This window comes from Cetorhinus maximus, chromosome 11 (genome assembly GCF_964194155.1).
Source record: "Cetorhinus maximus chromosome 11, sCetMax3.hap1.1, whole genome shotgun sequence".
NCBI classification, from domain to species: domain Eukaryota; kingdom Metazoa; phylum Chordata; class Chondrichthyes; order Lamniformes; family Cetorhinidae; genus Cetorhinus; species Cetorhinus maximus.
The window spans coordinates 24,473,635-24,499,925 of record NC_135889.1 but is presented as its reverse complement, the minus strand read 5'-3'; the positions used below and the strand labels follow the sequence as shown (position 1 = coordinate 24,499,925).

The 26,291-nt window shown below is 42.6% G+C and overlaps 1 protein-coding gene across 2 annotated transcripts in view; it reads left to right on the top strand.

Annotated features, from left to right (window-relative positions):
* Positions 1-25,160, top strand: part of acadl (acyl-CoA dehydrogenase long chain) — a 146,036-nt gene extending 120,876 nt beyond the window's left edge. The window contains exons 12-13 of one of the 2 annotated variants that reach the window (XM_078551657.1): positions 10,900-10,981; positions 23,937-25,160. In XM_078551657.1, the coding sequence (XP_078407783.1) occupies positions 10,900-10,981; positions 23,937-23,953 (99 nt within the window). In that variant the 3' untranslated portion in view covers positions 23,954-25,160. The remainder of the gene's footprint in view (positions 1-10,899; positions 10,982-23,936) is intronic. The other variant, XM_078551658.1, reaches the window with a different exon arrangement.
* Positions 25,161-26,291: the final 1,131 nt, after the last annotated feature.

The window sequence follows — 26,291 nt, the reverse complement described above, 5'->3', positions numbered from 1 at the left end:
TATGGTTTCTAAATGCTGGCTTTTCTTTATTTTGGGACTGATGTATCTTCAGATAAAATCTTTTCATTCGTAAATCGCAGATGGGCGAAGATTTGGGGCCAAGATGGGCAATCGGGTGTTCAAACACTTTCGCGCAGGCAAACAAATTTGCAAAAGATGAGGTCGTAAACAGTGAGAGTTTACTGTATTGTAGATCATTGAAATCTGAAAACTCCCCCAGTAGCTCCTGAGGCAAATAAGGTACTAATTTGATTCTTAGACTGTGCCTCATTGCAATGGTAACATGGTGACTAAAATGAACAGTGTACCCTTGATCCAAGAGAAGTCAATCAGAGTTCCATCCAGTGACCCTTGATAGAAAGTGTGTTTGTATATAAACTCTATTCTTGTGCCTTCCATGTTGAATGGTCTACTGATACTCACTGTCGACGCTCAGACATGAAGAATAGCCATGTAAGGTGAATTACTGGAGGGTGAGCAGCCCATTTGGAACTGTTGCTCAGAGGGAAAGATAATTTGCAATAAAAAAAATCTAATTTCCTAAAATCCTAACGTCTCTTCAGACGTTATTTGCTCTCCCAAGCAGATGAATTAGCAATGTGACTAAATTCTTATGCCAAGGACGTTATTCTTAATTTCCAGTTATAAAAAAATACTTGAATTTATATATTACATCAAACCGGTTTTTATATTCAAACGAATATGCACTTTGAGGTTTCAAGAAAAGAATATGCAGTAGTTCTTTCTGTTCTGTTTACTGTAAATATATTCTTTGTATTTGGTCAGAATAACAGGAATGCAGCAGTTCGAGTCTGCATAGGATTCCAGATGAAAAAGGTTGAGACTACATAAAGATTCTGGTTATCTAACACTGATTTGGGGGATTAAATTACATAAAGGAGAAGTTTAAAGGTGACCATATAACCTATTTTAATTTCCATGAATACATATTTTTAAACACATTTAGCAGAAACCAATTCTGCTATAGTGTTCTAGTTCCAAATTGAACTTCTGCTTCTCAATCAATAAGCAATAATTGGATCATTTAAACTATACTCATTTGAAAGAAAGTTAATCAGTTTAAATGCCTTATTGATTTACTGGGGGACCAACTGTGAATTGCTATCTGAAGGAAGCAAAATGATTCATAAACTTCACTTATGAGATGGTTTCTTCTATTGATTTTATACCATTTGCAGAGGGAAGATTATATTTAAGTAACCATGCTGTAAAGTAAGATGCTTTTAAAGTCTGTAGGCCTGCAGTATGCATTGCATTAGCTTATGAGAAGTTACTAACATTGCAGTTTGCTTAGTATCCTTGGTTGGAGGGGGAAAAATCAACCAGACTTGCTTGTTGCTTTTTGCTATGCAGTGACTCCTTGCCAGACAATGAAGTGCCTAATAATCAGAGACCATGGGTTCGAATCCCACTGTGGCAGTTTGAGAATGTGAATTCAGGTTAAAAAAAAACCTGTAAATAAAAAGTTGGCATCAGTAAAGGTGAACATGAAGTGATTGGATTGTGTTTAAAAGCCCAACTAGTTCACAGCTGTCCTTCAGGGAAGGAAAACTGCGGTCCTTACCTGGTCTGTCCTGTATGTGACACCAGTCCCACACCAACATGGCTTCTCAACTGTCTTCTGAAGTGGCCTAACAAATCACTCATTTGTATCAAACTGCAAAGAAGTGGCTACCTCCACCAACACCACCATCGCAGGGCAATTGCAGATTGGTAATAAACACCGTCCTTGCCAGTGGCATGCACATAGCAAGAATTTTTAAAATTGTAATACATCATGGTATTATCAATTGGCTATGTTACCCAGGAAACAGCAGGAAAATATCCTGCTAGAGTTAAAAATGGTATTGGTTATGAATTCAATGTAATTTGTGCATAGCCTAGCTGGATTAAATGGAACCATCAGAAACCAGAACAATCATTACAGCTATGAGCAAGCAAAATATCTTGATTTCCCAAAAATAAAATTTTTGTCATGAAACAAAATTTATCAAGTCAGATTAATATAGCTGTTACATCTCAATAAGCATGAAAACATGCAGTAAAGTCACAATGGTTATTTATTATATTTCTTGAACAGATTAAATCAGTTGCAATTGTTTCTGTATTTTTTGCCTGAAACTGACTGAAGAATTAATGGCTATGTTGCAAGACTAACTTGAGTCTTTGTCTTGTTGAACTGAGCAACTAGAGAATCAAAACACTTGACAAAGGAGCTCTTAAATTCTAGTATTGCTATTGGCAGTTGACCAAAATCAGGAGCAAATCACATGCAAAATTGTGGGAGCAATTTGCATCTTCCTCAATGCCCTTGTAAACGAATATCCCAATGTTATTGAGATACCTCAGTTTCACTGTTTATAGTTACTCTCTTGAGCAGCAGGGACCACTGTCACGGAGAAGGATGGCCATTGTCTTGTAACTTTTCTACAGGCATTGGATAGTTTACTTATTTTTTTTCTTAAAAAGAATGTTTGATGCCTCTTCCCCTCTTTTCTGGTCTCAACGCATTTGTTCCTTCTCTCTTTACTATATTACTTGGCAGTTGTACCCAGCACTTCTTTCTTTTCCCAATCCTCTCTGATATTCCATTCCTAACTCACTACCTCTTCAGATTAAAGACCGAACGATACTTCAATTTCCCTGGTTTGCTGTGAAGTGAAAAATTTATTGTATATTACCATCTCCATAACTTTAACTGGAGTTGCAAATGTATTTATTTTTAGTCACTGAAAGAATAACACAAGATTTCACATTTTAAGACTTTTACTGTAACACCAGAAAAAAGCACCATGACCAAACACTATTTTTGTAGGCAATTTATATTTTATACTATAGAACTGAACTTCTTCCTTTTTACTTTCAGTGCAATTGAAATAGCACACGTCACTGGTATACTTTACACTGTCCTTTAAGTACATATGAACATAGAAATTAGGAGCAGGAGTAGACCTTCGGCCCCTTGAGCCTGCTCCACCATTTGATAAGATCATGGCTGATTGATGTGGCCTCAATGGCTCGACTAGAACTACATGGGACACTCATTCCTACTGAGAAGATTCAAATAAAACAATCTGTTCTAGCAATCAATGTATTCCGATAACCTTTGACTCCCTTGTTAGTCACAAATCTGTGTCCACCTTAAAAATATTAATTGACCCTGCCTCCGTGCACTCTGGGGAAGAAAGTTCCAAAGATTCACGACCTTCTAAGAGAAAAATTTTCTTCTTATCTCTGTCTTAAATGGGAGACCACTTATTTTCAAACTGTGTCCCCTAATTCTAGTCTCTCCCACAAGGGGAAACACCCTTTCAGCATCCACCCTGTCAAGTCCCCTCAGGATCTTGTTTCAATAAGGTCCCCCCTCAATCTTCTAAACTCCGAATGAATACAGGCCCAACCTGTCCAACCTTTCCTCAGAAGATAACCCCCCACTTCCCAGGTATCAGTCGAGCAAAATAGACCTTAAATTCTCCCAGAATCAGTCAAAATTGATTCTTAGCTACTGAGGGTTTACTTCTGATCCTTTTCCAGCCTGGAAACTTCTAACTCCAGAAGTGTGTTTCACATTTCAAGTTTCCCTGGAGACTTCTTTCTCTAGCTGGAGCTAGGTAAATCTTCCAGCTTTGTTTTAACTCCCCATGAATCTGGTCTTTCCAAACCCAGTGCAAACTCCCAACCTCATTCCTATGCGGTGAATCACAGTGTCTTGCTGCCTCTGACTGCTACCCCTTTTCCAAATCCTGGCAGGCTAACCTGTCTATGATATTCAGTGATATTTTAAGAATGCCTGTAACCTGATGTCACACAGGTTTCCTCCGTACTCTTCCAATCTCAAAGCCCAGTACCATGGCAACATGAATCACATGGGCCTTGAAATATTGAGACCTTCAGATTCCAACTCTCTTTTATCTTGGAAGTAAATGGATAGTTTAAAGCACAACTGTTTACACTTTCCTGGGACTTTGGAGACTCTCAGTCTATCCACTGTTAGCACACAGGTTGCTGTCATTGTCTCAAGGTGTAAACATCTTGTACCTCTTCCCAGTAAAATAATCTGTCCTTGGAGCCACATTTTCTTTTTCACCTTCAGAAACATCCAAATTCCTCTTACTCCAATCAGCCTTTCTACTACATTATTTCAAGGGAAAGGTTATGGGGGGGGCTCGACTAGAACCACATGGGACACTCATTCCTACTGAGAAGATTCAAGTAAAACAATCTGTTCTAGCAATCAAACCACCCAGGCTTGCTGTCAGGCAGACATCATAATGGGTCACATGACCCCCTTCATTTTATCCCAAATTAAAGACACAACAATCTTAATCTCATAATTGTAACATGCATCTTATGGAGGAATACATACTTGGAATATGATTTGAGATAATTCAGTCTCTGCAGCGCATTCAGACTACTGCCTATTAACAAAAATTGATTAAACTTGAGTGAAGTAAAAATTATGTTCTATTTGATAATTCAAAACCTAGTTATCACAATTTAAATTCATTTTGAATCTATATTTTGCACCACAGTGCAATTTCCAAGATGAAAAGTAAATTTATAATACTGTATATAACATTGTGATATATAAATACAGAACCATACAAGTTTGCAATAGAGTGGAACTTTGTTTTAAAGCCTTAAATCATAGAGGATCTTTATTAATGTCTGATCGCTTGATGTTGTAACTAGATTGAATTTCATTCATGTGGTTTAGACACTTTTTCTCAATAGTTATATTTCAGATACATAATTTAAAAAGATCTGCTGAACTGTTGAGTCTGTGAAGTTATTCTTGACAGTATTGTATACTGAATATTTCAAAAGACTAGTCATAAATACTTATGACAATTACATTAATATTTACAGGTTGCTGTATAAAAGTTCAGTATTTTTAGTTTGAGGTTATTGTGAATCAGTTAAGAATTACATTTTTATAGCACCATATCATGTGTTTCAAATGTTAAAGTGCTTCACAGTTGGAGTGTAGAGAATGTTGTGCAGGCAAATATGACAAGCAAGATTCCATAAACAGCAAATGAATGAATGACTGGTGAAATAAAACTGAACATTCTGGGATTACTCAGAAGACCTGGCAGAACCTGTGGAGAGAGAAACAATTAGCGTTTTAGGTCGATGACCTATTGTTAGAACTGGAATGACCAGTGAATCTGTTTTTTTGCAGTGCTTGAGGGAGGAATGTGTCATTTAGCATGCACCTAAACCAGGATGAGGCAGATAGAACACAATTTTAACATCTCATTCAAAGAACTGCACCCTTAATCATAGCACTAGACTACCAGTCCAGATTTGGTGCTCGAGTCCTGGGTTTGAACTAAAATTTCGGTAAAGTGTAATGGTGTGAGAAACCTTCAAACTTTGTCCCAAACTGAGAAAACCCCCAGCGGTACAGTTTGTTTTCTTCCAATCTTGAATTGTGTCTGGAGAGAACATTTAGAGCTGTATAACCCTTGTGCTGTTTTCTGTCCTGAGGAAACAGGGTTACCTCTTGCCACCCTTTTGGTCCAATTAAAATATTTCTATTCTCTTCTAAAGTAACAGTAGAAAGTGCTAATACTACAGCAAAAGAAAAAACTAAATCCTGGAAATATGTACATCAGTCAGCATCTGCCAGAACCTGTAGCCACAATCCAAGCTTCAAATTGGTGAGATGGATGAAGCAGCATAAATTGTATTCCACTTCAACTAAATCAATGTTTAGTTTTATTAGCAGATTGGAACAGGAACAAGAATGTCAGGTATTAATTATTGCTGATGGAACAGTGAAGCAACCTCATTTTAACAACTGCTAACATTCATGTAGCATATTCCACATCATGCCCTGGTCCGGGGAAAGATGATGCAGAGCAGGAAGTCGAGAAAAAGTTAAGGGAGGTGTTGAGTGGCGGGAACAAAGAAGTAAGTTTAGATGAGGTTTTTGCAGGTTGAAAGAGAAGGAGCACAAGAAGTGTAGAAAATTGTGGAATGTAGGCCTAAAGCTACCTGCTTGAGCAGAGAGAATGGGAATGTTTAAATTGGACCAAATAGGGTAATCCAGTGGCCTGATCAGGAAACAGCATGTGGTCCCTGAATCTGAGGAGGGCACCACGAATGAAACATACTTGTAGATTCTCCAATTAAGCTGAACGATGCACAAACTAAAACTACATCACAATCTCATACATTTAATGAAGCAGTTAATACCTGAAGCATCTGCTGATTGCAGAAGGTCTCAAGATTCTGCATGATCCCTCTCGTTGATACAGGATAGGGTCAGGTGAGACTTTAAAATTGTGATCCTGGCTTGCAGCCATCGTTGGATGATTTGCAGCACATACATTTCCATTTTGTGTTTTTTATCAAAGAATCATAGAGGTCTACAGCACAGAAAAAGTTCCTTCGGCCCATCAAGTCTGCACCAGCCAAACATGTACCTAACTCTCTCTAGTGCAATCACATCCTTCCTATAATGCAGATTGCAGAACTGCACACAATACTCAAGCTGTGGCCTAACCAGCGTTTTATACAGTTCCAACATAACCTCCCTGCTCTTATATTCTATACCTCGGCTAATAAAGGCAAGTATCCCATATGCCTTCTTAACCACCTATCAACCTGTCCCGTTACCTTAAGGGACTGGTGGACATGCACACCAAGGTCCCTCTGATCCTCGGTACTTCCCAGGGTCCTACCATTCATCGTGTATTCCCGTGCTTTGTTTGTCCTGCCCAAGTGCATCACCTCACACTCAGATTAAATAAATTCCATTTGCCACTGATCAGCCCATCTGACCAGCCCGTCTATATCCTCCTGTAATCTAAGGCTATCCTCCTCACTATTCATCACCCCACCAATTTTCATGTCATCCGCGAACTTACTGATCAACCCTCCTATATTCAAGTCTAAATCGTTTATATATACCACAAACAGCAAGGGACCGAACCCTGTGGAACCCCATTGGACACATCCAGTCCTCGACCATCGCCCTCTGCTTCCTGCCACTCAGCCAATTCTGGATCCAATTTTCCAAATTGCCTTGGATCCCATGGGCTCTTACCTTCATTATCAGTCTTCAGTTTTGTCCTTATCAAAAGCCTTGCCGAAGTCCAAGTAGCCTAGTCAAATGTGTCTTCACCCAAGAGAATGAAGGTGAAGGTATTGAACTTGGTGGAGGGGGGGAGACTGCGTGGTTCTTAAGCAAATTGATATAGGGAGTGACTCAAAACGTTAACTGTATTCCTCTCTGCAGATGCTGTCAGACCTGCTGAGTTTTTCCAGGTATTTTTATTTTTGTTTTTGTTTTCCAGCATCCGCAGTTTTTTTGCTTTTATGATGTAGGGAGTGACAAGATATTGGAGGTGTTGGCAGGCTTAAAAGTGGACAAATCTCCAGGCCCGGATGATTTGTGTCCCAGACTGCTGAGGGAGGCAAGGGAGGATATTGCGGGGGCTTTGACCCAAATTTTTAATTCCTCTCTGGCCACAGGGGAGGTGCCGGAGTTCTGGAGAACAGCTAATGTGGTTCCGCTATTTAAGAAGGGTTGTAGAGATAAGCCAGGGAACTACAGGCCAGTGAGTCTCACATCAGTGGTAGGAAAACTATTGGAGAAAATTCTGAAGGAGAGAATCTGTCTCCACTTGGAGAGACAAGGTTTGATCAGGGACAGTCAGCATGGCTTTGTCAGAGGGAGGTCATGCCTAACAAATTTGATTGAATTTTTTGAGGAGGTAACCAGGTGTGTAGATGAGGGTAGTGTAGTTGATGTAGTTTATATGGATTTCAGCAAAGCCTTTGACAAGGTCCCACATGGGAGACTTTTAAAGAAAGCCAATGCACATGGGATACAGGGTAATTTGATAAGGTGGATTCAAAATTGGCTTAGTTGTAGGAGACAGAGGATGATGACAGAAGGATGCTTTAGTGACTGGAAGTCAGTGTCCAGTGGTGTACCACAGGGATCTGTGCTGGGTCCCCTATTTGTCATTTATAGAAACGACATAGATGACTATGTGGGGGGTAGGATTAGTAAGTTTGCGGATGACACAAAGATTGGCCGGGTGGTTAACAGTGAGGTTGAGTGTCTTGGGCTACAGGAAGATATAAAGTGGCAGATGGAATTTAACCCTGAAAAGTATGAGGTGATACACTTTGGAAGGTGTAATTTGACAAGGAAGCATTCAATGAACGGCATGACACTAGGAAGTTCTGAGGAACAAAGGGACCTTGGCATGTGTGTCCATAGATCTCTGAAGGTGGAGGGGCATGTTAGTGGGGTGGTGAAAAAGGCATATGGGACACTTGCCTTTATCAACTGAGGCATAGATTACAAAAGTAGGGAGGTCATGTTGGAGTTGTATAGAACCTTGGTGAGGCCTCAGCTGGAGTACTGTGTCCAGTTCTGGTCGCCACATTATAGGAAGGATGTGATTGCACTGGAGAGGGTGCAGGATTCACCAGGATGTTGCTTGGATGAAACATTTAAGTTATGAAGAGAGGTTGGATAGACTTGGGTTGTTTTCGTTGGAGCAGAGAAGACTGAGGGGCGACCTGACTGAGGCGTACAAGATTATGAGGGGCATGGACAGGGTGGATAGGGAGCAGCTGTTCCCCTTAGTTGAAGAGTCAGTCACAAGGGGACATAATTTCAAGGTGAGGGGCAGGAGGTTTAAGGGGGATGTGAGGAAAAACCTTTTTACCCAGAGGGTGGTGACGGTCTGGGATGCACTGCCTGGGAGGGTGGTGGAGGCAGGTTGCCTCACATCCTTTAAAAAGTACCTGGATGAGCACTTGGCATGGCATAACATTCAAGGCTATGGGCCAAGTGCTGGTAAATGGGATTAGGTAGGTAGATCAGGTGTTTCTCACGTGTCAGTGCAGACTCGATGGGCTGAAGGGCCTCTTCTGCACTGTGTGATTCTGTGAAATGCATATTTTCCTGATTTTCATTCCCTGCCACTTGAATCCATTAGATAAAGCAGGGTCTATTCCTCTTGTTGGGCAGGATGCCATGCTGTGTGTCCAAGGAGGCCACCGTAGCTTGGCTGAAAAAAATATTCCTATTTATTTGGACCCGTGTATTTTCTGCTTCACGGAAGTTTGGTTTTGGTGCTTAGACCTGATCAGAACCAGGCGGTGGAACGAATAATTTGAACGGATTTTAAAGAACGATTGGGTTTTATGCCCTGTTCTTTAACGGAATCCACAGAAATTCGTTAGTTATCAATTAAGCTGCATTTCACTGCCCATGGACTCCTCAGAACAACCAAGACAAGAAACTATATGAGTAAAGTACACCTCTGCTTTGACCTTTCCCAGTGCTCATAAGTAATTTGTCCCTAATATTTGTTTTAAACGTGGTTTTGTCGTAAAGGGGACATAATTATGTAGCACAAGTTTTTTTTTAAAAAAGGGTTTTACGTTTCTTTTGAAATTCATATCCCTTTCCGGTAGAAAAGTAATTTAAATGATGTTTGTTTTTGGGAGAACCTAGCCCATTTATAAAAGTGAGTTTTGAATAATGGAGCCAAAGCTTCACACTTTATGCTGTACCTTTTATACCTGAAGCAGGCCGACAACACGGAACCATGTGTATGTGATCATTACAAATGTGGTTGGAAATAGTGTTTGTGCACCAATTCTTAAAATGTAATTGCTCACGCGGAGTTCTTCATTGTAAGTATACAAGAAGAAGTTGTAGCATTTATTTTTTGTTGTTTGTGTCACGCACTGAACATGTAACCATGTTCTCATTTCTAAGTAGCGATTTTAATTGAGGAATTGCCGCCGTTTAGCGCACAGTATCTCAGACCATTTGTATGGTTTGTTTTTTTTTAGGGAAAGGTACATATTTGGGAATCAATTTAACATTAAAACAAACGTTCTGCGGAAGTTGAATTGCTGCTGAGTTTGGTATCCCAAATTTAAAGTAGGATCCATTTGCCTATTCAATCATGTTTTAATGCAGCACTTTTTAATGTATGCATATATTTATTTATATTGATTAACATTTTATTTAAAAAGTTTGCAGTTAGTGTACAGTACATCATATAGTAAGATAAGTGTCATTTTAATAATTCCCATTTATTAATAATTCCCATTTCCATCAACGTTTGCCAGTTTTAACTGAATATATGCTGGGGAAGCTCAATTTTTTTTTAAAAAAAGTAAAACAAATCCATAATGTTAGTATTTGAAATAAAAACAGAAAACATTGGAAATATTCAGTAGGTCAGACAGCACCTGTGGAGAGAAAGAGAAAATGTTGCAGGTCGATAAACCTTTTAAAAATCGTAGTAGGACTTATTTACTAGAAGAGTTTGCAAAGGGAGGAGCGTGAGGTTATTGTTTAAAAAGTTCACCGAATGGCACCGTCGATCACAACTCCACTTCTGCAATTTAATAACACTTCGGCATGGAGGAGGTGGGACCACCGCCCTCATTCGCTGCTTCCATGGGAATGGGGGTGGTGAGTGGCAGCTTTGACTTTCCGCCCAGCCCCCAGCCGTGCTGCTGCGATTGGGCAATTGCTGAATGTCACGTGGGGAGTATGGGGTCTCGCTAGTGGCTAAAGTGGAACATCAATCCACCATACGTCACTGGCTAGCCCGATTTGCCCGCCCCCAGCTTGAAATGGGTATGACGGGGCCAATGGGGGAGGGGGAGGAAAACAACAACAGCTATACGCAGCGAGTGCGTCAAGCTGGCGAAGGTTCTCGCACAAAGACAACAGGCGCCATTCTGCAGTTGCAGAAACGTCGAAGTGCGTTTATTTTAATGTAAAGTGTGGGGCAAGTCGGGGACAAGTTTCGTTCTGAACCTTTTTTTTTATAAAAATCTTGGATTTTTTTGTCAAACTGTTTAGAGTGTTTATATGCGAAGAGAAGCCGAGGGCGAGACACGTCCCCCGCCCACCTCGAAGTAAACAGCGTGAAGGCGGGGCCTAGCTCGGCAGTGTCACGTGGTAAGATTTCTTAACGCTCCCGTTCGCCTCAGTCAGTGATCGGATTCTGTGGAGTTGGTGGGTGGCTGGGGGAATTGGCGGGATTAGTTAGGGATAATCAATCACAAACTGAGACGCACAACTCAGTCAGATCCCAGGGTTAGCTGGTTGGGGTCAAGGAGCCCTGATCGCTATAAGGTCATCCCCACTCAGTACTGGTTTAAGCGAGGCGCCAATTGGAGCAAGGAGTAGAGAGAAGAACGTTAGTAAGGATTGCAAAGGTGTTGGAAGCAGTTTTAATCATTTTGAAAACGGGGCTGGATAAATAGTTGGAAGGCGGCTTAGGATTTACGGGAGCAAAACAGGCTGTTTCAAAGATCTTTCGAACAATTGCCGAATGGCCCCTTTCTGTGCTGTAATTTTCTATGAAAAATAGAGATAAAAATATACAGGTAAATAATTTAGGTAGTCAATTGGGCCCAATTTTTTCAGCTTTAGTATTTGTGATGTCGAACGTACTCATTAACCAGCACTTAAATTTACTTTCTGGGATTTTAATATTCAATTGTTCCAGTCAAGAGTACATCTTTTAAGTTTGTGAGAAGTATTGAACAGACTAAATGTGCATATCTTGAAATATTTCCTGTCTCTTTAAATTTTTTAAGAAATTGAGTAAATTTATATTTGTGACAATGGAGGGGGGAGGATTGGAAGAGATTAAAATCTTTTGTCTGCCTTGATTACTATAACACTGAACGTTCAAAAGATATTGCACAACTGTTTTAATAGGATTTGGTCCAATTTAGTTTGATCTTGTGTTGATTGAAAGCAAATAAAACTATTTTAGATCAGGAAAATAGTTAACTAAAATGGGATATCTCACTGAAAAGTTAGCATTACTGGTTTTGCAATTTTGAGCGTATGTATTCTAAGCCAAAATTCTGGTGTAGGAATGTTTGTCATATAAATAATTTAGTTAAAATTACATATGGATCAAAACTTGATGGCACACTGTTTACCTTTATTCTAAATTTAATTTAGTGAGCTAACTGCTTTTTAAAATTCTTTCACAGAGTGTGGGTGTTGCTGGCTAGGCCAGCATTTTTATTGCCTGTCCCTAATTGCCCTTGAGAAGGTGGTAATGAGCGGCCGCCTTGATTCTGCAGTCCATGTGGTGTAGATGCATCTACAGCGCTGTTTGGAGGTTTCAGCTGTGGCTCAGTTCATAGCACCCTCGCCTTTGAGTCAGAAGGTTGTGGGTTCATGTCCCACTCCTGGAAACCAAGAACTGTGAATGTACTCGAAAGAGTTACATGCGATCTGTTGATAACTTGAAAGAGTTACAGCGCTGTTTGGAGGTATCAGCTGTGGCTCAGTTCATAGCACCCTCGCCTTTGAGTCAGAAGGTTGTGGGTTCATGTCCCACTCCCGGAAACCAAGAACTGTGAATGTACTCGAAAGAGTTACATGCGATCTATTGATAACTTGAAAGAGTTACAGCGCTGTTTGGAGGTGTCAGCTGTGGCTCAGTTCATAGCACCCTCGCCTTTGAATCAGAAGGTTGTGGGTTCATGTCCCACTCCTGGAAACCAAGAACTGTGAATGTACTCGAAAGAGTTACAATCTGTGACTGTTGGTAACTCGAAAGAGTTACAGCGCTGTTTGGGAGGGACTTACAGGATTTTGACTCAGTGACAGTGAAGGAACGGCAATATATTTCTAAATCAGGATGGTGAGTGGCTTGGAGGGGAACTTCCAGGTGGTGGTGCTCCCATGCATCTGCTACACTTGTCCTTCTAGGTGGTAGAGTTCACAGGTTGGAAGGTGCCGTTGAAGGAGCTTTGGTGAGTTGCTGCAGTGCATCTTGTAGATGGTACACACTGCTGCCACTGTGTGCCAGTGGTGGCCCTTTGGGGGGAGGGTGTTGGGGAAAAATATCAAAATGGAGGGCAAGGGGGTTGGGGAAAAATATCAAAATGGAGGGAGGGCAGAGTTCAATGTCTGAAGTTGTTGAACTCAGTGGTGAGTCTAGAAGGCTGTAAAGTGCCTAAATCAGGAGAAGTGTTGCTGTTCCTCCAGTTTGCATTGGGCTTCACTGGAACATTACAGCAGGCCGAGGACTGAAACGTGAGCATGAGAGCAAGATGGTGAATTGAAATGGGAAGCAACTGGAAATTCAGGGTCATTCTTGCGGACTGAGCAAAAGTGTTGTGCTAAGCAGTCACGAGGCTGCGTTTAGTCGTCTGTGTAGGGTTTACTGCATTGTGAGCAGTGAATGTAGTAGATCAAACTGGAAGAAGTGCAAGCAACTTGCTGCTTCACCTGGAAAGAATGTTTGGGGCCTTGGACGGTGAAAAGGGAGAAGGTAAAGGGGCAGTTGTGGGTGATGGAGGTGCAGTGGGAAAAGGCAATGTGTTGGGGGTGATGGAGGAGTAGACCAAGATGTCATGGAGGGAATGTGGACTGTGGGTGGGGGGTGAGGGCAAGATCTGTTTGGTGGTGGCGTCATGCTGGAGTTGGCAGAAATGGCAGAGGATGATCCTTTAAATGTGGAGGCTGATAGTGTTCCTCGTCCTCACTTTTCACCCTATCATGGTTCTGGGAGGGAGGGGAAGGCATGAGGGCAGAAGTGCAGGAGATGGGTCAGATATGGTTGAGGCCCTGTCAACCACAGTGGGGCAGGATGGGTAAAACCTCGCCTCAGGAGAAAGGAGGCCATGTCAGAAGCGCCATTGTGGAAGGTAGCAAGATACGATGGAGGTGGAAAAACTGGGAGAATGGAGTCCTTGTAGGAAGCAGGGTATGAGGAGGTGTAGTCGAGGGAGTCAGTGGGCTTGTAATGAATAACTTGCTGTCACGTCCACGTTTCTATCCTCGGCCTGCTACAATGTTCCAGTAAAGTCCAATGCAAACTGGAGGAATAGCACCTCATCTTCCAATTAGGCCACTTTACAGCCTTCTGGACTTAACATTCAGTTCAACAACTTCAGACCATGAACTCTCTCCCTTATTTTGATATTTTTTCCCAACTCTCTCCCCCGACAAGGGCTATAACTTATGTTTTGCTTTCAGAGAGCACTGACCCTTGTTCTGTTATTAACACATTCTGCTATCTGGCCTTTATGCCACTATTAACACTTGCCTTAGTCTTTCATGCTGTCATTATGACACCCTTTGACTTGTGTCCATGACATCTTTGTCAAATCTCTCCTGAGCTCCCACCTATATCTGGCCTATTTTGCTGCACCTCCTCTCTTCAACAGTATAAAACCCATCACATTTCTACCTCTCAACTCTGAAGAAGAGCCATGTGGACTCAGAATATTAACTCTGTCTCCCTCTCCATAGATGCTGTCAGACCTGCTGAGATTTTCCAGCATTTTCTGTTTTTATTTCAGATTTTCAGCATCCGCAGTATTTTGCTTTTATTTATATGGCTGGTTCGGTTCAGTTTCTGGTCAATGGTAACCCTCCCCCCAGGATGTGATAGTGGGGATTCAGTGATGGTAATGCCCTTGAATGTTAAGGGGACATGGTTAGATTGTCTCTTGTTGGGGATGGTCATTGCCTGGCATGAGTGTTACTTGCCACTTGTCAGCCCAAGCCTGGATATTGTTTTGGTCTTGCGTATGGGCACAGACTGTTTCAGTATCTGAGGAGTCACAAATGGTGCTGAACACTGCAATCATAAGCGAACACCCCCACTAGTGATCTTATGATAAAGGGAAGGTCATTGATGAAGCAGCTGAAGATGGCTGGGCCGAGGATACTACCCGGAGGAACTTCTGCAGTGATGTCCTTGAGGGCTGTATCGCACCTTCAGGGTGCTATTTTAAAAAAAATAAATTGGAGAATTCACATTGTCTGTCTCCCTGCGTCACTTTAACTTTGCAATGATTGACACGATAAAATGCCAATCTTGGGAAATAGTATTAGTCTGCTAGTGGGAGGGCTGTATAATCAGAATCACAGTGCAGAAGAGGCCTTTTGGCTCATTGAGTCTGCACCGACATGTGAGAAACACCTGACCTACCTACCTAATCCCATTTACCAGCATTTGGCCCAAAGCTTTGAATGGTATGATGTGCCAAGTGCTCATCCAGGTACTTTTTAAAGGATGTGAGGCAACCTGCCTCCACCACCCTCCCAAGCAGTGCATTCCAGACCGTCACCACCCTCTGGGTAAAAAAAAGTTATTCCTCACGTCCTCCCCCGAAACCTCCTGCCCCTCACCTTGAACTTATGCCCCCTCGTGACTGAACCTTCAACTAAGGGGAACAGCTGCTCCCTATCCACCCTGTCCATGCCCCTCATAATCTTGTACACCTCAATTAGGACGCCCCTCAATCTTCTCTCTGCTCCAATGAAAACAACCCAAGTCTATCCGACCTCTCTTCATAACTTAAATGTTTCATCCCAGGCAACATCCTGGTGAATCTCCTCTGCACCCCCTCCAGTGCAATCACATCTTTCCTATAATGTGGCAACCAGAACTGGACACAGTACTCCAGCTGTGGCCTCACGAAGGTCCTATACAACTCCAACATGACCTCCCTACTTTTGTAATCTATGCCTCGATTGATAAAGTCATGACCCATATGCCTTTTTCACCACCCCACTAACATGCCCTTCTGCCTTCCGAGATCTATGGACACACGCCTTTGTTCCTCAGAACTTCCTAGTGTCATGCCGTTCATTGACTACTTCCTTGTCAAATTACTCCTTCCAAAGTGTACCACCACACACTTTTCGGGGTTAAATTCCAACTGCCACTTATCTGCCCATTTGACCATCCAGTCTATATCTTCCTGTAGCGCAAGACACTCAACCTCACTGTTAACCACCCGACCAATCTTTGTGTCATTCGCAAACTTACTAATCCTATCCCTCACATAGTCATCTATGTCGTTTCTATAAATGACAAATAATAGGGGACCCAGCACAGATCCCTGTGGTACGCCACTGGACACTGGCTTCCAGTCACTAAAGCATCCTTCTGTCATCACCCTCTGTCTCCTACAACTAAGCCAATTTTGAATCCACCTTATCAAATTACCCTGTATCCCATGCACATTTGCCACCTTTATAAGCCTCCCATGTGGGACCTTGTCAAAGGCTTTGCTGAAATCCATATAAACTACATCAACTGCACTACCCCCATCTACACACCTGGTCACCACCTCAAAAAATTCAATCAAATATGTTAGGCATGACCTCCCTCTGACAAAGCCATGCTGACTATCCCTGATCAAACCTTGCCCCTCCAAGTGGAGATAGATGCTCTCCTTCAGAACTTCCTCCAATAGTTTCCCGACCACTGATATGAGACTCACTGGCCTGTAGTTCCCTGGCTCATCTCTACAACCCTTCTTGAATAGCGGAACCACATTAGCTGTTCTCCAGTCCTCTGGCACCTCCCCCGTGGCCAGAGAGGAATTAAAAATTTGGGTCAGAACCCCTGCGATCTTCTCCCTTGCCTCCCTCAGCAGTCTGGGACACAAATCATCCAGACCTGGAGATTTGTCCACTTTTAAGCCTGCCAACATCTCCAATACCTTATCACTCCCTATATTAATTTTCTTAAGAACTTCGCAGTCTCTCTCCCCGAGTTCGATGCCTTCATCCTCATTCTCTTGGGTGAAGATGGATGTGAAGTATTCAGTCAGATAGCGATGTCCTCTGGCTCCATCCATCGATTGCCCCCTTGGTCCCTTATGGGCCCTACTCTTTCCCTGGTTATCCTCTTCCCATTGATATACTTATAGAATATCTTGGGATTTTCCCTACTTTTACCAGTCAGAGCTTTCTCATATCCCCTCTTTGCTCTCCTAATTGCTTTCTTAAGTTCCACCCTGCATTTTCTCTACTCCCCTAATGCCTCTGCAGATTTGCTTCCATTGTACCTGCTAAAAGCCTCTTTTCCTTCTCATCGTAACCTGGATATCTCTGGTCATCCATGGTTCTCTGGGCTTGTTACTCCTTCCTATCACCCTAGAGGGAACATATTGAGCCTGTACCCTCCCCATTTCCTTTTTGAACACCCCCCACTGCTCCTTTGTAGATTTCCCCACCAGTATCAGTTCCCAGCCTACCTTGGCCAGATCCTGCATTATTTTACTAAAATCCACTCTCCCCCAATCCAAAGCATTTTTTTGCAACTTGCCTATTTCTTTATCCTTAATAAACTTAAACTGTACCATGTTGTGGTCACTATCACTAAAATGCTCGTCCACCACCTCCTCAGCCACCGGTCTGGCTTCATTCCCCAGAATTAGGTCCAGACTGTGCCGTCCCTTGTTGGACCGTCTACATATTGTCCTAAAAAGTTGTCCTGTACTCATTTCAAGAAATCCACTCCATCCGAGCCCTTAACACTGTCTATCCCAATTAATGTTGGGAAAGTTGAAATCGCCTAATATAATTACCCTATTGTTATTGTTTTTACACACCTCCACAAATTGTGAACATATTTGCTCCTCAATTTCCTGCTGACTACCTGGGGGTCAATAATAAATACCTAACAATGTGGCTGCCCCTGTTTTATTTCTAAGCTCTACCCACAAAGCTTCATTTGATGCCCCCTCCAAGATATCATCTCTCCTTACTGCAGTAACTGACTCCTCCTCTTTTACCCCCTCCCCTGTCTCGCCTGAAGATTCCATATCCCGGAATGTTGAGCTGCCAATCCTGCCCTTCCCTCAACCACGTCTCAGTGATGGCTGCTATATCACAATTCCACGTGTCAATCCTCACCCTTAACTCATCCGTTTTGCCTGTAATACTCCTGGCATTAAAGTAAAGGCCATCCAGCCTTGCCTTACTCCCTTGAAGCTTAATGCAGCTGTACTCCCTCTGACTTGATTGTTTTACTGTATTATGATGTGTACCTATTCTTCTAACATTGCGTCCCCTCCCCCTGTCGAATTAGTTTAAACTTCTCCCAACAGCACTAGCAAACCTGCCCGTAAGGATGTTAGTCCCGCTCTGGTTCAGATGTAGACCGTCCCGCTTGTGCAGGTCCCACTTTCCCCAGAAACGGTCCCAGTGATCCAGGAATCTAAAACCCTGCACCAACTCTTAAGTCATCTGCACTATTCTCCTATTTCTGAGTTTGCTTGCACGTGGCACTGGGAGTAATCCAGAGATTACAATCCGAGAGGTCTTGCTTTTTAGCCTACTGCCTAACTCCCTGAATTTTTGATGCAAGACCTCATCCCTCTTTCTACCTATGTCATTGGTACCAACATGTACCATGACCTCTGCCTTATCACCCTCCCCCTAATTTCCAGTGGCAGCCCTGGTGGACCAAAATTGCTAGTATATTTGGAATTATATAACTCTCCTGGTGTGCTTTAGTTATATACTTGATCTGTTCACTTTCATGACATAACTAGCTCATATTACAATATCCTGAGCTGTGATTTCACTGGGGTGTGTGCGCGTATGTAATGGGAATGCTGAAGGCATGTGCAAGAGTGTGTGTGTAATGGAATGCTAAAGGCATATGCAAGAATATGTGTGTGTGTGTGTAATGGAATGCTAAAGGCATATGTAAGAATGTGTGTGTGTGTAATGGGAATGCTAAAGGCATGTGCAAGAGTGTGTGTGTAATGGGAATGCTAAAGGCATGTGCAAGAGTGTGTGTGTGTGTAATGGGAATGCTAAAGGCATGTGCAAGAGTGTGTGTGTGTGTAATGGGAATGCTAAAGGCATGTGCAAGAGTGTGTGTGTGTGTAATGGGAATGCTAAAGGCATGTGCAAGAGTGTGTGTGTGTAATGGGAATGCTAAAGGCATGTGCAAGAGTGTGTGTGTAATGGGAATGCTAAAGGCATGTGCAAGAGTGTGTGTGTGTAATGGGAATGCTAAAGGCATGTGCAAGAGTGTGTGTGTGTGTAATGGGAATGCTAAAGGCATGTGCAAGAGTGTGTGTGTGTGTAATGGGAATGCTAAAGGCATGTGCAAGAGTGTGTGTGTGTGTAATGGGAATGCTAAAGGCATGTGCAAGAGTGTGTGTGTGTGTGTAATGGGAATGCTAAAGGCATGTGCAAGAGTGTGTGTGTGTGTAATGGGAATGCTAAAGGCATGTGCAAGAGTGTGTGTGTGTAATGGGAATGCTAAAGGCATGTGCAAGAGTGTGTGTGTGTGTAATGGGAATGCTAAAGGCATATGCAAGAATAATCCAGATGCCCAGGCTGATTCTCTGGGGACACAAGTTCAAATGGTGGAATTTAAATTCAGTTAGTAAATCTGGAATTATTTTTAAAATAAAGCTTCTGGTGACCACAAAACCATTGTCGATTGTCATAAGACACCATCTGGTTTACTAATGTCTTATAGGGAATGATATCTGCTGTCCTTCTCTGCTCTGCCCTACATGTGATTGCAGATCCAGAGCAATGTGTTTGGCTCTTTAATGCCCTCTGAAATGGCCTAGCGAGTCACTCACTTTTATATAACCGCAATGACGTCTAAAAAGAATGAGGCTGCTCGGACCACTCGGCATTGACCTAGGCACTGGAAATGACAGCAGCACACCCAGCCCCATCGACCTTGCAAAGTCCTCCTTACGAACATCTGGGTGCTTGTGCCAAAATTGGGAGATCTGTCCCACAGAAGTCAAGCAACAGCCTGACATAGTCATATTCATGGAATCATACTTTACAGACATTGTCCCAGACACCACCATTGCCATCCCTGGGTACGTCCTGTTCCCCTGACAGGACAGACCCAGCAGATACAGTGGTATATAGTTGGGAGGGAGTTGCCCGGGGAGTTCTCAACAATCGACTGTGGACCCCATGAAATCTCATGGCATCAGGTCAAACATGGGCAAGGAAACCTCCTGCTGGCTATCACCTACTACTCAGCTGATGAATCAGTACTCCTCCATGTTAAACACCACTTGGATGAAGCACTGAGGGTAACAAGGCGCATAATGTACTCTAGATGGGGGACTTCAATGCCCATCACCAAGACTGACTGAACTGGCCGAGTCCTAAAGGACATAGCTGCTAGACTGGGTCTGCAGCAGGTGGTCTTATTGTGTCCACGGACAGTCTTTTCGTGGCCCAGCCAGAACTGGACACATTTTTGCGCCTTGTTGTTGAATTCGGCAAGATCTGCGACAGTGCAGGGTTCCTCTAGCGATAGACATTGCAGGAGATGTTGCATAGTCTGTGGCTCAGTTCCACATTCACAAGTTGTCGGGCAGGTGGTGAGGGAACCAATAAAAGGAAGAAACCTACTTGACCTCACCCTCACCAATCTATCTGCCGTAGATGTATCTGTCCAAGATGGTATTAGTAGGAGTAACCACCGCACAGTCCTTGTGGAGACAAAGTCCCATCTTCACATTTGAGGATACCCTGCATTATGTTGTGTGGCACTACCAAATGGGATAGATTTCAAACTCAAAACTGGGCATCCATGATGTGTTGTGAGCCATCAGCAGCAGCAGAATTGTACATAACTACAATCTGTAACCTCATAGCCTGGCATATCCCCACACTCTATTTTGAGAATCAACTCTGGTTCAATGAAGAGTGCAGGAGGGCATGCCAGGAGCAGCTCTAGGCATATCAAAAATGAGGTGTCAACCTGATGAAGCTACAACTCAGGACTATTGGCGTGTCAAACAGTGGAAGCAGCATTTGATAGATGGAGCTAAGCGATCCATTAACCAATGGATCAGATCCAAGCTCTGCAGTCCTGCCACATCTAATCGTGAATGGTGGTGGACAATTAACAACTCACTAGAGGTGGAGGCTCCATAATTATCCCCATCCTCTGTGGCAGGGGAGCCCAGCACATCGGTGCAAAAGAGAAGGCTGAAGCATTCGCAACCATCTTAGGCCAGAAATCCCGAGTAGATGATCCATCTCTGCCTCCTCTGGAGGTCCCAGCATCTCAGGTGCCAGTCTTCAGCCAATTCGATTCACTCCATGTGATATCAAGAAACAGCTGTAGGCACTGGATACTGCAAAGTCTGTGGGTCCTGACAACATTCCGACAATAGAAGTCTTGTGCTCCAGAACTTGCCACGCCCCTCGCCAAGTTGTTTTAGTACAGCTACAACACTGACATCTACCTGGCATTGTGGAAAATTGGCCGGGCAATTTGTGTACACAAAAAGCAGGCCAAATCCAACCTGGCCAATTACCATCCCATCAGTCTACTCTTGATCATCAGTAAAGTGATTGTAAGTGTTGCTGACAGTGCTATCAAGAGGCACTTATTCAAAAATAACCCGCTCACTGATGCTCAATTCGGGTCTGCCAGGGCCATTTGGTTGCTGACCTCATTACAGCCTTGGTCCAAACATGGACAAAAAAACTGATCTCAAGAGGTAAGGTGAGAGCGACTACCTTTGACACCAAGGCAGCATTTGACCAAGTGTGGCATCAATGAGCCCTAGCAAAACTGGATTCAGTGGGAATTGGGATAACTCTCCGCTGGTTGGAGTCATACCCAGCACAAAGGTTGTGGTTGTTGAAGGTCAATCATCTCAGTTTTAGGATATCACTACAGGAGTTCCTCAGGGTAGTGTCCTCAGCTGTTCCCCTCCATCATAAGGTCAGAAGTGGGGATGATTGGTGCACATTAACGATTCCTCAGATGCTGAAGCAGTGAGTGCAGCAAGACCTGGGCAATATCCAGGCTTGGGCTGACAAGTGGCAAATAACATTCATGCCACAAATGTCAGGCAATGACCATCTCCAACAAGAGAGAATCTAACCATTGCCCCTTGACATTCAGTGGCATTACTGTCACTGAATCTTCCACTATCAACATCCTGGGGGTTACCATTGACCAGAAGCTGAACTGGACCAGCCATATAAATTTCTATCCAATGAGGATGCTGGAAATCTGAAATAAAAACAGAAAATGCTGGAAAAACTCAGCAGTACTGGCAGCATCTGTGGAGAGAGAAAGAGTTAATATTTTGAGTCCGTATGGCTCTTCTTCAGAGCTGAGAGGTAGAAATGTGATGGGTTTTATACTGTTGAGGAGAGGGGAGGTGGAGCAAAATAGACAATTGACAAAGATTTCATGGACACAAGTCAAAGGGAGTGGTAATGGCAGCATAAAAGATTAAGGCAGGTGTTAATAGTGGCATAAAGGCCAAAAAACAGAATGCGGTTAATTGCAGAACAAGGGCCAGTGCTCTCTGAAAGCAAAACATAAGAACAAATTATAGACTGGCCCTTGTGAGGGGAGCGAATTGATGAAAAAATACCAAAATGGGGGAGAGAGTTAAGTCTGGAAGGCTGTAAAGTGCCTAACCGGAAGACGTGGTGCTGTTCCTCCAGTTTGCATTGGGCTTCACTGGAATATTGTAGCAGGCCGAGGATAGAAATGTGGGCATGACAGCAAGTTATTCATTGCAAGCCCACCAACTCCCACATGGAGGGATGGAGCTCAGGACTGAAAACAATGGTCTCAGTTTTCCCAGTATTTAGTATAACAATATTTAATTGTGCAGTTACCAGAACTGGACGCAATACTCTAATCCTGGCCTAACCAGAGCTTTATGAAATGATCGCAATACTTCTATTCACATAGTGTGTGCATTTGAACTTTAACCTGTGGGTTACCATTGACTAGAAACTGAACTGGACTAGCCATGTAAATACTGTGGCTACAAGAGCAGGTCAGGGGCTAGGAATCCTGCGGTGGGTAACTCATCTCCTGACTCTCCAAAGCCTGTCCACAAGGCACAAGTCAGGAAAGTGATGGAATACTCTTCACTCGCCTGGACGAGTGCAGCTCCAACAACACAAGAAGCTCAGCTCCATCCAGGATGAAGCAACCCAGTTGATTAGCACCCCATCCACCACCTTAAACATTCACTCCCTCCACCACCAACACACAGTGGAAGCAGTGTGTACCATCTACAAGATGCACTGCAGCAACTCACAAAGGGTGCTTCAACAGCACCTTCCAAACCTGCAACCTCTGCCATCAAGACAGACAAAGGCAGTGGATGCATGGAAACATCACCATCTCCAAGCTGCACGCCATCCTGACTTGGAACTATATCGCCGTTCCATCGCTATTGCTGGGTCAAAATCCTGGAACTCCCTTCCTAACAGCACTGGGTGTACCTACAACACATGGGCTGCAGTGGTTCAAGAAGGCAGCTCACCACCGGCTTCTCATGGGCAATTAAGGAAGGGCAATAAATGCTGGCCCAGACAACGATACCCACACCCCGTGAACAATTTTTTAAAAATAAGAGTCTAAATACTCAATAATCAGTCAGCTCTATAATCAGATTGAATTTGCAAACTGGTAAGAGTCCTGTTATTTTGGGTTTTGGTCATTCCCAGGTCACGGAATAGCTGCTTGATTTCCAAAAAAAAGTTCCACGGCTTGACTTTTTAGACTGATTTGTCCACTGTTCCAGAGTTACCTATCCCCAGCAACTTTCTTGCTTTTTGAGCGTAGCTTGATGCTCAGCCAGTAATGATTTTCCTTCCCCATTGTCAAATGAGTGGCTGCCTTTAGGCTCATAGATGAATTCCATTGAAGCAGATGATTTGAAATTAATGGCAGACCAGCATTGTTCAGTTTTCTACATTGTGAAATAGAATTCTCTTTGATCACATCGTTGCTTCTGCAGAAGATGCCTGTCCTTGGGCAATCATTTCGTACATGTGCTATGCATGTCACTTTTCTTTCACTGGTATATCTTTGTGACATTTGGGAACACTTGGACGTTTGCAAAAGATGTGTTTAAAATTTCAATAATAAGCAAATATAATAGATAGCCAGGCATTTAAACTGGTTTAACAAAATGGTGTCTTTGAAGTTAATTTTGTATACCTGAGATATTTATGTTGACCGGTTCGAGGTTTATAGAGAGCAGTTTTAGAAGCATGTTAGTAAAGTCTGAATGTACCATTGGCTTATGTCAGCTGAGGGCTTCAAATATTTTGCTGTGCAGTTGAGTTTTTTTTTCATTTTCTTCCCAAGGGACAACATTTTTATAGCGGTAGGGCTGTTGGGGCAACACTGTATGGCTACAATGGCTCCTGCTCTCACTGAAACGGCCACAGAGGGACATGGATTCCAGCTGTCGTCGTCTTCCTTACCTTCCAGTTCCATTGAACCTGACACATTTATGGATGAGGAAGACACGTCTACAGAACAGAAGCTAAATGGGGAATGTGACACACAATCTGCTTGGTCTCAACTTGCGTATCCATTTGCAGCACATGGGCTTGGAAGTGATGCAACTGATTTGAAACATGTACCTTATGGACCTGCAATTGTGCATTCTTCAATCCCAAACAATACAACCCTGTTAACCAGTGCTAATTCTCTACTAGACATACTGTCTTTAAAATGTAATCTTAATAGTAAGAATAAATTGTTTAGCAAAAACTCTGTCATTCTTGCCAAGAAAGAATTACCCTGTGATAGGACTAAGCAAACATCTGCTTCTAATGCTAGCAAAATGTATGTACCTGAAGCAGAGCTTAGGAGTAATAAAAATGGTATGAAAGACTTAAGCTCCCAGAAAAACAGCTCTTTGAAGTGTATGGGCGTGTTAACCGCTGCTTGTGAGATGAAATTGGCTTGTAATTCAGTTTCAGTGAGCCTCAACACTCCTGGTAGCATAACTTCAAATCAAAAAGCAGAATTGAAATCAACCAAAGCAGACAAAACTTGGGATACTGTACCAGCAGAGGATGCCATTCAGATCAGAAATTTGTTGCATAGTGCCAGGCAATCGGCCCAGCAGAGAAAACCAGAAAAACTCAGTAATTTCACAAGTACAAGGGAAACTGAAATGGATACTCAGCTGTGTGAGTGTCTTGGCAGACAACAAGAGCTAGCTAAAAAGGCCAGCCAACTTAGAAAGCGTTTGCAGCTAATACAAGCTAAGCATGTTGAGCATCATGTTCAGTGCAAAATTCAAGAATTAATAGAATCCCAGCACCAAAGGCAGACAGAAATTAACAAAATCGCCAGTTCAAAAACCGAGTCTGCCATTTTTGCTGGAGTAAAACACGGTGATAGCGTGCAGTCTGGATTCGTTCCAAATCCCATCAACTCTGAACTCTATGAATATATGTGTTTTTCAAAAGCACTGCTTTCACGCATAGAAGAAAATGTGGATTCCGATGCAACTGTCAGTAGCACAGATGAGGATTCAGATAGCGAAGAGGTTTCATTGAAGAGGAATATGCCATTGTAAGTAGAATTCTTACTGTTGTCATCTTTTTAATCATCAATTCCAGCCGGGTGGATTAGGTGCAACTTGCAAAAGAAGCATGTGCATTGTTCAGCCTTTTTCTAATTTTTCTTTTACAAATTCCCCAGTAAGTGACCCAGATTTACTCTTGTAAATTGGGTCACTTCGACACAATGGCAAATGGTTTACAGAGCACACAAAGAATATACACTGTGTGTGAAAAAATTTTATGGACTACAGATTGTTGATTCGTTGTATTAATGGCTCTATTAAATATTGTAATCAGCTTTTAATATTTGCATAATGGAGTACTTTTAGAAATATAGTTTATCCCAAAATATTCTAAGTGTGCTCTATGGTGGTGATAAGGAGCTGAGAAAAATTGGTTAGTGTAACTCCCAGTGGATCAGAAAATGGTTGGCTAAAAATTGTTTTGAAGCGGCAAGAATTGAAAGGCTTTTTTGAGCTGGTATTTAAACAAGTAACATGTACACCAAGGATGTAGTTATTAGCACTTGCAATCAACTTGAAATGGCAACATTACTCCAGAGTCAAGTCCTGGATCTAGCAGAGGCCCTTTCAGGAAAGCTGTTTTGCATTTTTGAGCTTAATGTTAACTGCAGTGTGGCTGCAAGTAAGGTTTAAAAAATATTCAGGTGCTCATTTGAATTTCTTAGGCACTTGAACAGAGTCTCCTTCATGTTTTGAGAAAGCAGATGCTCCCACCTGTGCTCTCAAAACAAATATAATGTCTGAGAGTGGACATGGAATTCTAAATATGCAAGTATGTATGTGCTGATCCATTTTCTCAAATTTATTCACCACTTGCATATCCATTCTAGTATCTCTGACTATAAATTGCACCCTGCACTTGCTGTTCTTGGATCGTCATTGCTAACTGTGGCACAATTATGCAAGAACAAGCAGCTTGCAAGAGTGTTAAGTCTGCTGATTGCAAGCTATTCAAAGCAGTGGTTACAGATTGCCACAGGTGATGTTTGAGAGAAGTAATTTGATGTGAATTATAAGTGTGCTCTTTTATCTTCCACTCATGCACTGGTACCAACATGTTAAATAAACTTAGAATACTGCAGTCCATATTTGTAATGAACGAAATGTTCAGTTTGTAA